We start from the raw sequence: 16,527 nt of genomic DNA, 5'->3' as shown, positions 1-16,527 counted from the left end.
TTGAAGTTCTAATTTATGTGCTATTTTAGGCCTGCCCTAGTTAAACAGTAGATAGGATAGATACATGAACCAAAACAGCCAAGTTTCCACCCAGGAAATTGTTGATTTTACGTGGGTCTGTATTTGTTTCGGCATTGTAAATCTTTCCCGTAGTTTCGACTATTTCACATCATGCTATGAAAGTACGGAATTGTTCATAACACGACGACGAGCCTGGTGGTTCCACTTCTCCGGTCCACAATCAAAGGGACCGAAATCCTCGGAATCTGAGCGGAGGATTGATCCTTCTGCCGCTAATGAACCTAACGAGTAACTCTACGCCGTACACATCCTTCGGACACAATAGCTCAGGCCAGGACGTGGGTCGTCCTTTTCTCTGACTTGGTCCCTCGAAGCTTGGTAGTTCCATGATGTTTCGTTGATCCACATGGCACACGGCACGTGACTAGTGACTAGTTATTATAGAGTAAAATTGCTTGTTAAGTTGTCTTAATGTCAACTTAGTTAATTGAGTTTGGTTTATACGTAGTACCCCGATAAGCAGGAGTAATCACTACACAACGTCCGCGTATTCGGGTATGGTGGGAAAAAGCCTTAAGATGGCTGGAAGTTAACCATTCCAACACATTGATTAGTATACGCAAGTAGTAATTACTATATACGTACATGACTATAGAATAGCATAGATTCTAATTCGTGAATGGATCCGAATGGAGTAGACATTATCTATTACCTATCAGTTCCTTTTGTCATCCACTGAAAAGTGTCAGTGGCTGTTGTTTTCTAGGCCCAGTTTCTAGAACGCTTCCGTACGTTGATCAGCATGCTCATCATGGATGTCTATCACTGTAATCCACTGATTGGCAACACGCATATGCGAGCTTGTACATACCGTCTTTCCTATCATTGGTCGTTCTAGACCTGATCGACAGTGAATGAGTAGGTGCCGAACATGCTAGACCAAGATCGTGATCATTAATCAATCTGTCTTGTGGTGGATAACGGGTTCCAAGTTGCCAACAATGGATAAGCCGTGACTGCTGTCAATACATATTGCTCATGACCCATAAATCCGCAGTTAATATCTTCATTTTGTTTCAATACTACCTCGTACGTAGTCGTATAATCAAAGACTGGAATCTCAACCGGATGATTGGCCCAATGTCGACGCAGGTACGGAACGTAGTAACGCTGATTGCTTGGGTTGACATGCTATATCGTTACAACATAATTGGGGATACAACGCGAGGTGCTCAACCTTGGAAGACGTGATTGTTGACCAAGCCCCGGGTGCTCCGGTTATTCGAAAGTGCGGTGGATGTCGAATAACTGGTAGACTTACTGCAATCGTGGTGGCCAACCCCCCAGACTTATGCAGCTAGGTAGCACCTACCGGTACTTGACTCCATAGAGTGCTACATATCTGGGTAGTAGCAGGTAGTATCGTCGAAGTTAACTAGAAGCGGGAGTGATCGAGATATTGACTGCGGATGAACGTTTGTCCGTCCGCCCTCTCCGATCCCGGGCGACCTAAACGACGTTCACTAAGACTTCACCAACTCCCGGTCGACAACCATATCAATTGCTATTATCCGCCCGGATCTTCTGGTCAGCCAGATGAATACTTTTAAATAGTTTTTCTTATCAGTTTCAATCAAGCCTCGACAGAGTCGACACCCCCAAGCAGAATGGGAAAACAAAAACTCCCACCGATTTGGCGTTCGGGTGACCCAGCATGGGTTTGTCTTTTCAGCCCCCTCGCCGTTTCGGGGCCAATGAAGCATTTAGCACCGTTTAGCACCATATCCTTCGATGTTGGCCAATCCCTGACTGGTTGGAGTTGGTGAATAACTTCGTTTGGGCTAACCATGAATCGAAGTGCTAATATTGAGCCTAATAACCCAACTCTACAAGCCTAGTATGGGCTAGTACTGTACTATGCACATGGTAGCATCGGCGATTCAAGGTAGGAAGACGGGGGAAGTTACCACTATCCAACTAAGTTAGTGCGTATCTCTAGTACGTACTATCGTGCCTTTCGTCAGGCCCCCAAAAACCCGCTCCCTTGTCTGGTCAATTAACTTGTCACTAACAGCTCAAGATTGCTATATTCGTAAATCGGCTCAACCACCAGGCAATCAACTTCAATCTGTTCGAAGCTAAGCGTGTGCCCCAATGGTGCAGATCTTACAACAGGCCACAAATCCTTCGTTCAAGACACTTAAGAACAGAATACAAGAGACTTACTCCGTAACGGAGTCTTGTCCTGGCAAGATCCAGTAACTGTTGTATAACCCTGCATTTCTGGAGCGGTCTACCTGCAATTTTTTTTCCTGTTACGGTCTGTGCCCTAGGGATCATCAGTCACCCCGGCGCTTCCCTTATTGGATGCTCCTATCTAGGATCGTTTAGGTATTCTATGAGCATCTACGTTGAACAAGGTACCACGTACTACGCCTACCTGGGAACATCTACTTGATGACCATGCTCACCTATTTTTAAAGTCGAACATGAAACGCTCAGAAACGGCATGAGAGGTTTGGTGGCTGATGTAACTCGACACGACACCAACACCTCATTGAGTCTTGGAGTCTCCGAATCAGTCTACCCGTAATTGCTAGCCAGGTCCCTTTTTCCAAATCGGAATTGCCCTTCATTGGCCCTGTACCTTAGAGCGGGGAGTATGGGGGGCTGGAATTGTATTCGTCCAAGGCTGGCATATGTTCATAATACTACGGGTACCGTATAAATCCATCTAACTCCGTACAGCCTGTGAATATATGGTTTAGTTCATAAGTTCACTACATCCCACCGTACCACACATCTCGTCTCTCGCCATTCTGGACGAACACACCCATACATATCCCACCCAGATTATCCCTATATAGTATATACACAATGGTGAAAGCATCACCAGGCACCAAGACGGGCCCCCGGACCGACCCGGAAGCCATCGAGCGTAGACGGATGCAGAACCGCCTGGCACAACGCAAAAGAAGTGAGACTATTCACTGATATATCGAAGAAGATGCCATTATACTGACGGCCGATAGGACTGAAACGTGCGCAGATGGCAAGAGAAGAAAAGGAAAGACAACAACGTCTTCAAGCAGCCCAGGCAGCGTCTCAACTTACTTTGATCAACGACGGTTACCACCTGTCTCTGAACCAACGTCCAGTCTACCACGCCCAGCAAACGAAGCTTCTCCAACCGGTTGTGAATAGCCACTTTGATTATACGCCGCCTCAGTTTGAAGATATATTCTCGTCCTCTCCATACTTTCCGCAAACATATATACCGCCATTTGAGACGGATACCTCATTCTTTGTGAATGGATATCCCTCTCCATCACTATCACATGCGCCATCCACGCCACCACTAAGTCTATATACACCCAGTCTCATAGATGAGGACTTGTCGAACAGTATAAACGGCAACGCAAACACTGGCAGCATAGATCTTGACCCTCACCTATATCTGAGCTCACCTGCTGGTGTTTTCTCTCCCAACACCAAGCGCCAAAACCCCTGGGATGCATTTGGTCTCATGCCATTACAACCTGTACCATCACCAGTCCTGCAGGCGGATAGACATCGATCGACGTCGCTCCCTACCCCAAGATCAGTTCCATCTTTATCGTCACCGCCAGCACCCACCATGACGAGGAACCGCGCACCTACAACACCAAGCATCGTGCATGGAAAGGGCATCACCTCGCCCAATAACAACATGGATATGAATATGAGGATCAGCGGTCTCAACTTATTCAACACAAGTATCGACACCAACCCTCACGCCGCTTCCACTGCCGTCGGCACACCCAGCAAAACCGGCCTCCACATCTCTGCCGAACAAGGCAACTCCCACGCCATGCACCTCTTTCTAGAATACGGCGCAGACATAGACACCATTGACGAATACGGGCGCACACCACTACACTACGCCGTCACAAACAAGCACATCGATATCGTGAAACTATTAGTTGAGCGAGGCGCAACAACCACCATCGCAGACATCAGCGGCGTAAATCCCATGCAACTTGCGGCTGAATCGGGCTCGGAAGAGATGACCCAGATGATGCATATGATGATTATGATGACGCCGCCTGTGATGGTGCCTGGAGCGCAGGATATCAATATGCATTCTGGACTTGTCGTGTCCAAGTAGTTTGGACACACTTGGTGATGTTTTTTATTCTATCTTACTGTGTACAATCATATATGAGCAGAGATTGGTGTGGTTATGTGGATATGACGATCATGGGAAATATGCATGGTTAATGGTTGCATTTCGGACATTCGTTTATTTTCTTACAATTACATTCGCTTGTACATATGAATAAATTAACAATTCACTTTGACTTAGTTCCCATAGCCGTCAGCCCCTACCGTCCTAATATGTAGATATCATGATGCAAATCCATACTGATGACATGTCCTTTACGGTAAAAGGGGCTCATTCATGTCTAGACCACATGCAGGACCAAATCGAAGATGAACATGAAATTCTATTCTATGCTAACACACTGATGCCTTTGGCCGAATAATAAACACGAAAGGAGAAAAGTCAGAATCATTTCTTTCCCTTTCCCTTCTTCTTCTTCCCACCACCGCCTCCACCCGCCGAAGCAGCAGGAGTGGCAGCAGGAGTGGTAGCAACCTGGCTCTGAACCGGCGCCTCAACCATCTCTACATCCGCTGTCGTAGTCGCAGTAGTAGGCTCCTCCGTCGCAGAAGTAATCTTCACCCCAGCACCCAACTTCCCCAGCCCCGAAATCAATCTGCCCACTTCCGCGGCTTTATTCGTCTTATATTTCAGGCATATTCCCGTCACTGGATTATATGTTTTGAGTGTGAGTGTTGCGAATATCGTCGTTTGTGTTGTGGTCGTTGATGATTCTTCGTTATTTGTGGTTGAGGTAGGTTTCCGTTTTGAGATTTTGTGGGTGCTATCTTTATTCGAGGGGTTTGGGTAGGAGTATTTTGTTGTTATTCTTGTCTATTTCCCGATTTCATTGGGGTTAGTCATGGGTAAAATCTTGGGAGCAGGGGAATTGGAGGAAACGTACGTTGTCGGGGTATGCCTCTAATAAGAGCGAGGATTGCTCCAGGAATGCGTTGGGGGTTGGTAAATATGGCATCTTGTTGTCTCTAATTCACACAATCTGTATTGAGAAATTGTCACGGTGACCACTGGGGGAGGTGGTATCGTGCACACGATGAATATTTGTGCACTGCTCAATGATAGGTAGTTCGATGAAGCCGATAGAGATCCAAGTTCGATGGAGGCGTAGGCGGTCAATACTCGATTGTAATCTCCAAATTTCGCTTCAGCGATCAAGTAACGTGGCCAGCGAGTTCGTATTGCGACAAATTGACAAAGATGTTGACATGGAGCCTAAAGCACAACCGTAGGAAAATGGAATGTGCGGGGAGAAATACTGCAGCTACAGGGCGGACCAATCAGATTGTGCGCTTGGTTATATATTCAATATTTCAATCATCTGCGACCAACTATAAATGACTTGTAAGAACAATTCGTAATCTAGATTGCATTGCATATTTGCGTAATTACAAGTCCAGCAGCTTTCTAATTTGTCATTACATAACGTACATACAGCATCTTGTTACTATACAGCCCATGTCCTGTGGACCATGGATCGAGACAAGTATTCACACAAAATCAAAACCACAAAAGAATCTTATAAACAGAGGCATATGTCCAATATTTACCCCAAGGTAGTATTGCATTTAACACAAACCAGCTTTTGCCGACCATCTTTGGTCTTCGTCGCTCGGAAATTCCTTCCAAGACATCGCGGACACCGCAAAGTTTCACTTTCATCGAGTTCATTATTAGGCGTCACGTCGCAAGGACTGTTGTAAGGAGAGCTCATGTCGCTGCTCAAAGCACTCGGGGCGCTAGATTTTCGACGCATCGCTTCAGCTCCATCGGGCGGAGGTTCGTAGGTTGGAGTCAATAGTCGTTGTGATCTAACGGTACGCACAAGGTCGGCACTCCGTGTCCAAAACGCATTGCTTTGACTGTTTTCATTGAAGGTAGGGATTTCCGGCAATTCCGTTGTTGCGTCATAGCCTTCTTTGTCGGTCACTTCTGATTCTTCCGACGCATAGCTAGACCGACATCCAGAATCCGAAGCCGAATTGGGTTTAGTCTCCTGAGAATTGCTGATTTCGCCGTCCTTTTGTTTATCAGCCGCCTCAGATTCGTGGTCAACTACTGAAGGTGTCATGGGAGTTGCATAGCTCGACTCCGTTTTGGCTTCAGGGCTATTCACAGGACTGGAGTACCGCGAAAGTCTCCTCAACGCAGACTTGCGCGGAGATGGAGTACGGTTCCTACTACCGTTCGATAGAGAATCAATACTAGCGAGTTCAGTGCCGGTCACCGAACTCCTCCATGCCAGTATTCGCTCAGATGATGTCTTGGACTCGCGCCCAATAGACGACGCAACACTGTGACGGGCTGAATTTGATCGTCCGAGAAGCTTCTTTGAGAAGGTTGACATCGCATCCCAATCGTTAGGTCGCTTGTTGTAAGCACAGTCCTGCCGGTACACCTTGATCCGCCCCCAGCAATCTGCACCCAAGATGATATTGCCATCGGGATGAGTGGATCGAGCAAGGTATGCCGGCGACCCGTTCGGCTTTGTTGTTGTTGTTGTTGTCGGTGTGGAATCTGGATCTTTGACGCGGTTTTGTTCGACTTGATCATCGCTTTGTTTAGATGATCGAGCTGAGTCCACTTTACCGACAAGGGTGACTGGTGGTGGGTTGCACAGATCGTACAAAGGGTCACCGGAAAAACCTAGTAATTGTTTCGTAGAAATTGGCGCCATAATAGCACACGTAACGATATCCGTTCGCATTTCTAATTCCTCCAGCGCGCGCTTTTCCGAGTCCTTTTCGGCAGACGCAGTGGGCCAGATATAGATATGTCCATCTTCGCTGCCGCATATGATGTATTTGCCGTCCTCACTGAACGATGCTCGAATCTGGCTTGTAGAATTTTCGTTTCCTCGATATTTTGCTTCGAGATTACGGTCCTTGAAATTGTACAGCCGGATTCGAGAGTCGTTGCTGGTGATTAGCAACTTGATGTCTCCATTTGGATCATTGGAAGGGAACGCCATCGTGTCGATGCCAGTAATCTTACTACCCTTGGCATTGCGCCCCCGAGCTGAACGCACATGTACCTGCGCATTGGCTTTCAGTCCGTCAGTCTCATAAACAATACATAGCCCATTGAGGCAGCCAGCAATTGAGTATTTCCCGTCGGGGGTGAAAGCGACCGATGTAATCATATCGCGAACTGTCGCCCAAAATGCCACGCTTTTATCCGGAATACTCCAAAGTCGCAGTTTCGAATCTAATGAGCCAGCAAGGAAGAATCGGTCATCGCGCGGGTGGAACTGGATTGAAGTCACGAAATCGCTGTGTTGGAAACAACAAAGACATTCCGCTCGACTCACATGCCACAGTCGAACAGTGCGATCCATGGATGAAGAAAGGAGAAAGTTGTTCTATTTCACCTGTCAACATCATTTTACACCAGCACAAGAATTGAAAGAACGCTACCTTGCTCCAACTAAGATCCAGTACACTGCCCGTATGTCCGTGATACTCGCGGATTGGTTTTGTCTTGAAAACCGGCGCAGTCAAGCGCATACCCTCGCCACCTTTTATTTCATCTTCCTCCTGTTCATGGGCCTCGCGATCCTCTGCGTTTGTGATGACTGCCCACACACGAACAACCTTGTCTTGGCCGGCCGCAGCAAGGTATTTGCCATCCTTAGAAAATACCATTGCCCAGATAGCTTTGTTCTTGGTTGCATTGTTTGACTTGTCATCCCGATTAGGCTCACCAGCCTCACCATAGAGTTCCTGGGCTAGGAATACGTGGTCGAATGATTTCTGTCTCTTATAATGCGCCTTCACTTTGATGTACTTCGGAGGAGGTGGAAATCGTGGAATAAAGCCAACCGGGTGCTCGAATACATCGTTCCTGCCATTAGCACCTTCTGCTTGGGACGTCGAAGCATTGGAGTCGTCCGTCTCGGCGGCGGGCTGGGTTTTCTTTGTGCCTATAAAGCGACTGAGGAAAGATACGCCTTTTCTGCAGTGTGTCAAACGTCATTAGCTCCCACATTTCAAAATATCCCGGAGTGATAGCAAATATTCATAGATCTCACTTTTTCTCCTTGGTCTTAGGACCTATAGGAAACGTTTCGCTGCGATTGCCAATCGTGTCCGTTGGACTAGGCTTGTTTCCGTCTCCGCTCGAATCCTGTCCGTAAGAGGTCTGCGATTTCAGCTTGTAGGGAAGGGACTTTTCTGTTTGCGTCCGTTTTAGGATATGCTGGCGAGAGTGTCAGTACAGTGCGCGACCAGATTTCGCCATCTCCTATGGGTGGGTTTGTCATAGAGCCAGGTGTTTTGCTCGGATGCCGGCGTACCTGCGACAAGGGGTCAATTGCGATGGTTTCTGAGGGTTCAAGCTCTTCGGACGTGGTGTGAGTTCTGGTCGCCGATGAGGGCGCATCCGACTGCGCGTTATCGGCACGTTTCTCGTTGTCATTGTTGCCACCTCCGCGATCATCGTTGTGGGTTCTATCGGCGCTTACAGAGTTGTAAGCTCCTAGATGTTGAGTCGCGACAGTTAGTAAGAGCCAAACCTGGCCATAACCCAAGTATACGCATGTTCGCGACAAAGATAAGCCAGCCGGCTCATCCGGATCGCAACAACCCGATAACTTGACTACCAATGATCGCATGACGACATACCATTAGGCGCATTTCGCTGTCCTCCCCCAAAAGCTCCCTCCGACAATCGCGGTGAGTTGAGCGGACTTTTGATATTGCGGTTGCTATTGCTGTTGCTGTTGCCGTTCACAACAGCATTCCTCCTAGTATCGGTTTCGTCGGCGTCGGTCGAAACCGTGGTCATGATGAGCGACTCGGGATTGAGGACGGCCGGTGTACATAGCAGTTGATAGTTGATGGATAAGTAATAGGGTAATATGTACGATAAAAATACATAAAATGTGCAAAAAAAGATAGAAGAAGAAGAAGAAGAAGAAGAAGAGGAAAATGAAGAGAAAAGAAAAAGCACAGTCTATACCCAAGGAAAAGCCAGAAGGAGAAGAGGAAGGATGAATGGGCTGTGACATCAACGGACCCGCCTGGAACGAGCTTAGTCCGTCTGCTAAATCCGTGCTGGCGGACCATGGCTAGCCTCTTCTACACGCAACTGCTCGATTTCAAAGCACGGAATCTTGCGAGTACTACCCAGTACTAACTACTATGAGTGCCTAACGAAGCGATAAGAATTTGGTGGACCCAATTGGCAATTAGCACCAGAGATAAGGGCTGCCGGGGCACATGTTGATGAGCCCTATAAATTGAGTGTCCAATTGTTCAGTACCCATGCTGCTGATAGTGAACTTTGTATGCGCCCCCAGGAGTTAGCCCTAACCTAAATGGTAAACCCTAACGTTAAAACATCCAAGGTACATTATCTACTCGTAGTAATTATAAGATGAGATGAGTCTACTACCAGATCTGATATAGCAGAACAATCATGGGTCGTGCAGCTATTATGGGTGAGCAGTACCCCGACAAAAACATCGGCTAGAAACAGTAGTATCATCCTGTCAATTCCTAACCATTGTGGCGTTGAACTTGGAGCCGCTGATGCGTAGGTCTATCCCATCTAACTACGTATCTTCATGTTGGAGTTGATCAAGATGGATCAGGACTGTGCGTTGCAGAATGGATATCCAACGGTGCAGATCTCTTGTCTTTCAACGCCTAACTACCTCGAAGGAATGCCCCTTGAGACGAGGTCGTGGTCCGCAAAACTCATATACACGAACATTCCAGACGGCACAAATCTTGAGAGGTTGAGGGTGATGTTTGTTAAAGATGCGAAAGATGAGAATGACAAGATTTTTGAAGATTTTCGTCTGGCGGATATAGATAACATTGAATACGGAGGGCAAGGGCTTGGGGATTTTGTGGTGGTGCTCGATGACGACTCATGTGCATCTGGGATTTTTGTTCAAGCTCTGGGAATCAGGCCACACAGATTTATCTAGGAATCAATGAAATAGAGACTAGCTACCAGAGTGAAGAGCACACAGTTGGTCCCCCCTCCCTTCTTTCTAGCCTATAAACCAACAATTACCAAGATAGGCAAATGTCGACCCAGCGGGCGACCCGACACCCGATGGGGAAAGTATTAAGCTAAACTAAATGGTAAACACGCAGTGATAGCAAGAATTGATACCTAGTATGGACTACCACGGCGTAAAGGCCGAAGATAACGATGAAGACTGGGTCCTAGTCTCGGTTGCTATCATCTATAGTGGGGAGAGAGGACTAAATAGGGCAAGATGTGCCGTATACATAAAATCACTGCAATGACTCCCCGATTTTTCTGTCGCGGGTTTATTTGGTTTATTTTCATTCACAATTACAAATCTGCCTGATATTCAATAGTATTTTGGTTCAGGCATATATTCAAGAATGTCCGACACAGTCCGCCGCCAAATCGGGCATCTCAAGTCCAAAACTCAAGGCAAATCAAAACTGTCGGGCTGGGTCCTCCCCCGCGAAACAACCAGTTTTGCAGATGAAGGCACCTGGACAAACATCGATGCCGACGTTACTCCCCTGGAGCGAAGGACATGGTCTACTTTTACTGTGTTGGGGTTTTGGTTCAGTGATGCCCTGAATGCGCAGGGTTGGGAGGGGCCGAGCTCTATTATACAACTTGGGTTGACGTGGAGGGAGGCATTTTATCTGCGTAAGATAGCAGTATCGCGGATATAATTAATCTGGCTGATTATGATGTAGCTGTTCTAGGAGGGATTGTTGACACAATACCGTTGATACTCAATGGTGCAATTGGTGCTCATTACCACATCCCCTTTCCAGTCGTTACAAGGTCGTCTTTTGGGTATTACTTCTCTCGTTTCGCGGTCATTGTACGACTCATCACCGCAATTTTCTGGAACGGTCAGTATAATCTCCGTCAACATAAACATCATGAACTAAGTCTTGGTTAGCAATCCAAACCTGGACTGGGAGTCAGGCAATGTATCAAGTAAGACACCTCTCTCTCTTTAGTAGATGAACGACTAATAAAATCAGGTAATCCGTGCCATCTGGCCATCCTTCTTGAACATTCCCAACCACTTACCCGAAAAAGCCGGTATAACCACCTCGGAAATGATAGCGCACCTCGTATTCTGGTGCGTGCAGACGCCCATCATGCTCACACCACCACACAAACTCAAGTGGTTCTTCGTCGTCAAGGTATTCGTCGTCTTGATTGCGAGTACAGGGACAGTCATAGCCATGACGTACAAGGCGCATGGCGTAGGTGACATATGGAATCAGGAGTATTCCGTCTCGGGGTCGGCGAGGAGTTGGTTGATTATGAGTCAATTTTCAGCTCAGTGCGGTGGATGGTAAGCTCCCCTCACCTTTCAAAAGACTTCCAAGTACAGAACCCGACGGTTTATATAGGGCAACAATGGCAACCAACATTCCAGACTTTACCCGCTACATGCGCAACGGGCGAGGCGTCTACTGGCAAGCCTTGATGCTCCCAAGCATCAACCTCCTCATGTCCGTCTTCGGCACGATCAGCACCAGCTGCGCCAAAGTCGTTTATGGAACCTACATCTGGAGTCCTCTCGAACTCGCCTCCCACTGGGACGGCCCTTCAGGTCGCTGCGGCGCATTCTTCGTAGGACTGTGCTGGGTCATTGCCCAGATCGGTACTAACATGTCTGCCAGTGTCATTTCTGCTGCTAATGATCTTACGAACTTGTTCCCAAAATACATCAATATCCGCCGCGGCGTGATTCTTGTGTCATTGATTTCAGGCTGGATTATGGTTCCCTGGAAGATTGTGTATTCGGCTTCATCCCTGATTACGTTCATCGCCGCCTTGGCGGTGTTTCTTGCGCCGATTGCTTCGATCCTGGCCTCGGATTATTGGATTGTCAAGAATCGCAACTTTGATGTTCCAGGTCTGTACCGGCGGCATGGTCGATACCGTTACCAGTTTGGTGTCAATTGGCGATCAGTCCTTGCCTTTCTCGTGGCTGTTACCCCCGCACTTCCGGGACTGGCGAATTCAGTGAGCAGCAGTGTCAAGATAAGCACTGGACTCGCACGGTTCTATGACTGCAACTATCTCTATAGTTTTCTGAGTGGTGCTGTCGTGTATGTTGTTCTGAGCAAGGCCTTTCCGGCGACGGAGACGCTTCTTGATGCTCCGATATATGATGATGATCCTGCGATAAGCGATGCTGTGGAACATATGCGTGGTGATAATGTCGATAGTCTGTGGGACAAGGAGGCTGCAATGCTTGAATCGAAGGAAGGAGGGATTGATTCGCAGGGTCGATATACTCAGTAGCTGGCTAGATCATCAGATAGACAGTGTACTTAGGAAATCTTACTTGTGAGGACTTCTCTAAGTTCTCTTGGGAAGTTGAACGAAGAAAACACTGCGATTGGACAATGTAAAAAAATCCCGACTAATCCGCATCGGGCGATCGTCGTGCAGAGGTAGGACAAGACAAATACTTTATTTCCATGTCAACTCACTCAACACCAACACATTACACACGACAAACTACTCATATATAACATTGAATTCAGATATACATATAATAATGCCCCAAAACCGCAAACAACGGCGTGCCGCCGCGGTCGCAGCAGCAGAAAACGACACTATCACCGACGCATCCTCAATCCCCCTCTCACGACCACCCGAATTCTCCAAGACGAGCAACAAAAACAACTCACGACAAGCTAAAACCCTCCTCGAAATCGCAGCTGAGCGACAACAAGAACTAAACCAACATCTCAGAAATAACAACAATGGCAAAGGAAAGAAGAAGAAAACTCCACAAGTCCCAAACGGACAATTCATCGACCTAAACGCAACAGAGACACAGTTCCTCGAATTATCATCGTCAGGACAAATATCAAGCCTCGATCCGAACACCCTCCGCTCGAAAACCCCCAAGACGAAAGAAGCGGAAGAAAAAGAAGAAGAAGATGATGATGATGGAGAATTACCACCTTTAATCGACACCTTATTCACATCCATCCCTCTAACAACCGTCCATTTCACACTCGCCTTCCTCGCAGCGCACCAATACGTCCAAGAAATCATCTGGAAAGACATAATCAAAGAATCACTATTCATCGCCTTCCCCGTCCTAACATTCGTCATCCATCTCGCCCACGGCCACATCATCTCCTTCCCCTTCCGCCGAAAACGAAAACAGCCAAAACCATCCCCCACGCCGCCGAAAGAGCCGTCGGCATCATCACTAATATCCGACGCTCTGATAGGCGACTTCTTCACTTCTCGGACGCTACTATTTTTCCTTCCCCTCGCAATTGTGTTGGGCGGATCACTTGTTCAAACTACCAATCAGGCCGGGTACTACGCTGTTATGAAGAGGGCGCCGAGTATAGGCACAATGTGGGTTTGGTGTGTGTTGGAGATATCGTCTCCGTTGGCGGCGTTGGTGGCTTTATTGGTACCCCTGGGGTGGGGGGTAGGCGTTATGGGGTATAAGATTTATTGATATAGATACGTACTTAAAAAAATGGATAGAGAATTGAGTATTATTATTATATCGCAGTAATGGTGGGTATCTGTCTGCATATTCTGGCCGAAGCGTAGGGCCTTGCAGGATAACATGAAATGAAAAAAACAAAAAAGTACAAATTTGAGCCTCCCAAGTCACCCTTAATCATATCGAGTTATATCATATCGCTGGAAAACTTTCACAAAGACCGAGACAAAGGAGAGATAATAAAACAGAATGAAATATGTATGCAGTAACAAATCCCGGGTATCTTCAGGTACCGTGCTCCATAGTTTTTGGGTTTGAATTAAAGTCATAAAGTCGTAAAAGTTGAGGACGATCAAGCAGTTTCGCTTGCCTCGAGGTTTCCAGCTTCAACAACATCCGGTGTCTCCGCTTCGACATGGTTGCGAGGGGCTGCAACCTCAGGTTCGGCGATGAGGTCGTCGGCTGTCAATCGAGACATCTCGCGCGATAGTCCGGAGATGGACGAATCCTCAGATCGATCCAAGCGCTCAAGATCTTCGTAATCAGGGAGATCCGGAAGTGGCGAGCCAACATAGTCTTCCATCTCGCAGCCGCCATTGACGGCAAAGTATCCAGGAGGGCTGGCTGGAACATCGTCGTAAACGGGAGGCATTTCCTCGTCCCAGCTGATTCCCAAACCACTCCGGTCAGTAACGAGCAGATTGAACTGCATGCGGAGAACGCGAGCAGCACCGGTAGGAGTAATAAGCTTGGTGTTTCGGTTCGGGCAGAACTCTTCCGCAACAATGAGCTCAATGACGAGATTGTGCTTGACTTCCATATGACCCTTGACGTCGAGATCGCAGATAGGCTTGCTTCCAGGCTTGATATTGGCCAAGAATTCCATGTTGATCTCACCACCGGCAGTATCGAAATCCGTCTTCCATCCGGCCTTTTCCTCGTTGTGGCCGATGATTCGGGTTTCCTGATGTAGAACGCCCTTTCCTTCACCACCAATTTTGTGGGCGTGCTTTGCACAAGAGCTGGAAACCACCTTTTGGTGCTCCTCGATACGCCACATCATCTTTCGGAGCCTCCACCGAGTTTGAGTTTCGTCTCCCTTTTCCACGACACCACTGAGACTCATCTGGACTGGGAACGCACCAATTGGGTGTACCACAGACGGAAGGATAACTCGTCCGGTCAAGTTGGTTGGAGGAAAGATACGGACAGAGGCACGGTCGTTACCGGGCAGAATGGCACGATGAACAGTAAGAGGAACTTTCTTGACAATCTCGGCTCCGGTGGTTGTAACGGCACGAGCAGTGATCCAGTATTCAATAACACCGAGGTTTCCTTGAGCGCTGGCGGGTAAGTTTCCTGGGAACAAGTAGCTGAAGGGGAAGTCATGGTCTCCGTTTTTCAAAGTCACGGATTCCGTCAAAAAGTCCCATTTCTTGAGAATATCGAGCCGGGAAGCGCAGCCGGGGCAGTCCCTGGAAATTGGTTTCTTGGTTGTGAATGTCTTGGTGAGATCGACCTTGAATTCTTTCAAAGTGGCGGAACCCAATTGCTCAGAGACGGTAACACGCATACGTCCGGAAAACAAAGCTCCAGTCGAGTTGGCCGGGGTGCCATAAAAGACGAGTGGGGGAGATTCAATGACCACGTCGAGCTTTGGGCCGGATACAGTGCGTTGAATTTCTTTTGAGGATTTGCCGCGCTCCTTTGAGCGCGATGATCTTCCCAGACTTATGCGTTTTTCCTTGTGGGGGTGGATGATATGGTCCATGGCTGCTGTGATGCGATTTTCGATGGTGCTGTCATGACCCTCGGCGGTGGGGAACGACCAGGAGTTTCTCTTGGATGATGTGTTGGAAGAAGATGATGGCGCACTATCGTTCACTGAAGTAGTCGATGAAGCGCGGGAAGCTGATGTGATGGCATGTGGCGAGGACGAGCGTACTAGGCTCGACAGTAGGCGGCCGGGCATTCTAACGTAGTTTTGTGGTAGGCCCCCTCTATGATGTAGTTGTGTAGAAGAACGGGAATATCACGTATCCTCGGGACGTTTGATTGCAGCTAGTCTAGAAGTGCTGTGTAGTTCCTCTAATGCTAGTTGATGTGTGATGTGCGATGTGTGGTGTGTGGTGTGCTGGGAGAATTCTAAGAGGGGAGGCAGTTACAAAATTTGGATGGCAAGAGGAAGGAGGCAGCCCTTTGTAGTGTTGGCCAAAGAGGAAAACCTTGACATCAGCTTCTGATCCACATGATCCATACAAGCAACATTTCAATTCGAAATTTTCTTAGTTTTCCGGTTTCCCCTCCTTGATCACACATGCTACTTGACCCGGCCCGTGGAAAAGAGAGACTTGGTTCCAGTACCTTCCTGCTTCTCGATACTTTTTTATTAGCGTGCGAGCCACGCTAAAAGAGTCTCGACGGTGGAGAACAGCCAAAAAAAGATGATGTGGTGGGCCCAACTTGAGGCGGGTCGGTAATGACAATACAAACTACGACCACAGAGTATGTACTACTACTGTAGCACTAGTTACAGAGCATACACAACGGAGAACCAATCAGACAATTAAGCGCCCTCTGAATAGTGAATACATGTGAATCATGATTCATCTCTTGTTGGCCTGGATCTGGCCAGACACCAGATTTATAATCTTCCATAGTGTAATGTTGGAATGTTGTTTGGCGTCTGTGACTCTAGTGTTGAATGCCTCAGTACGGAGCAAGCTAGCTAGCTACTTGTATTGGCCATTGACCATTCAATACATGTACTATGGAGTAGAGCGCGCGAGAGCACGCGCTTATGATCTGACGAAGCGTGTATGATTTAAGAGACGACATTGACATAGAAAGCAACGGCCACCAGTATGGCCTACGTATGTAAAGGATGTGATGGGTC

At 47.6% G+C, this 16,527-nt stretch overlaps 6 protein-coding genes across 6 annotated transcripts; 3 read left to right on the top strand and 3 right to left on the bottom strand.

Annotated features, from left to right (window-relative positions):
* Positions 1 to 2,898: 2,898 nt before the first annotated feature.
* On the top strand, positions 2,899 to 4,168 carry EYB26_005848 (uncharacterized protein; the record flags this gene model as incomplete). The annotated part of the gene is made up of 2 exons (XM_054265128.1): positions 2,899 to 2,998; positions 3,054 to 4,168. The coding sequence occupies 2 exons, from the start codon at positions 2,899 to 2,901 to the stop codon at positions 4,166 to 4,168; spliced, it is 1,215 nt and encodes a 404-aa protein (XP_054121103.1).
* A 405-nt stretch (positions 4,169 to 4,573) lies between these two features.
* EYB26_005847 (uncharacterized protein) lies at positions 4,574 to 5,141 on the bottom strand (the record flags this gene model as incomplete). The annotated part of the gene is made up of 2 exons (XM_054265127.1): positions 4,574 to 4,999; positions 5,070 to 5,141. 2 exons carry the CDS (start codon positions 5,139 to 5,141, stop codon positions 4,574 to 4,576), a joined length of 498 nt encoding a protein of 165 aa, XP_054121102.1.
* Positions 5,142 to 5,729: 588 nt separating this feature from the next.
* EYB26_005846 (uncharacterized protein) lies at positions 5,730 to 8,968 on the bottom strand (the record flags this gene model as incomplete). The annotated part of the gene is made up of 5 exons (XM_054265126.1): positions 5,730 to 7,544; positions 7,600 to 8,137; positions 8,214 to 8,380; positions 8,478 to 8,659; positions 8,806 to 8,968. The coding sequence occupies 5 exons, from the start codon at positions 8,966 to 8,968 to the stop codon at positions 5,730 to 5,732; spliced, it is 2,865 nt and encodes a 954-aa protein (XP_054121101.1).
* A 1,580-nt stretch (positions 8,969 to 10,548) lies between these two features.
* Positions 10,549 to 12,454, top strand: EYB26_005845 (uncharacterized protein; the record flags this gene model as incomplete). Its single annotated transcript, XM_054265125.1, has 5 exons — positions 10,549 to 10,828; positions 10,879 to 11,040; positions 11,091 to 11,128; positions 11,176 to 11,495; positions 11,554 to 12,454. The coding sequence occupies 5 exons, from the start codon at positions 10,549 to 10,551 to the stop codon at positions 12,452 to 12,454; spliced, it is 1,701 nt and encodes a 566-aa protein (XP_054121100.1).
* A 259-nt stretch (positions 12,455 to 12,713) lies between these two features.
* Positions 12,714 to 13,640, top strand: EYB26_005844 (uncharacterized protein; the record flags this gene model as incomplete). Its single annotated transcript, XM_054265124.1, has 1 exon — positions 12,714 to 13,640. The coding sequence occupies one exon, from the start codon at positions 12,714 to 12,716 to the stop codon at positions 13,638 to 13,640; it is 927 nt and encodes a 308-aa protein (XP_054121099.1).
* Positions 13,641 to 13,983: 343 nt separating this feature from the next.
* Positions 13,984 to 15,603, bottom strand: EYB26_005843 (uncharacterized protein; the record flags this gene model as incomplete). The annotated part of the gene is made up of 1 exon (XM_054265123.1): positions 13,984 to 15,603. One exon carries the CDS (start codon positions 15,601 to 15,603, stop codon positions 13,984 to 13,986), a length of 1,620 nt encoding a protein of 539 aa, XP_054121098.1.
* Positions 15,604 to 16,527: the final 924 nt, after the last annotated feature.

The sequence above is a fragment of the Talaromyces marneffei genome, chromosome 4 (assembly GCF_009556855.1).
Source record: "Talaromyces marneffei chromosome 4, complete sequence".
NCBI lineage: Eukaryota > Fungi > Ascomycota > Eurotiomycetes > Eurotiales > Trichocomaceae > Talaromyces > Talaromyces marneffei.
Note: the sequence above shows the minus strand (reverse complement) of the source record. Positions and strands in the feature narration are given on the sequence as shown.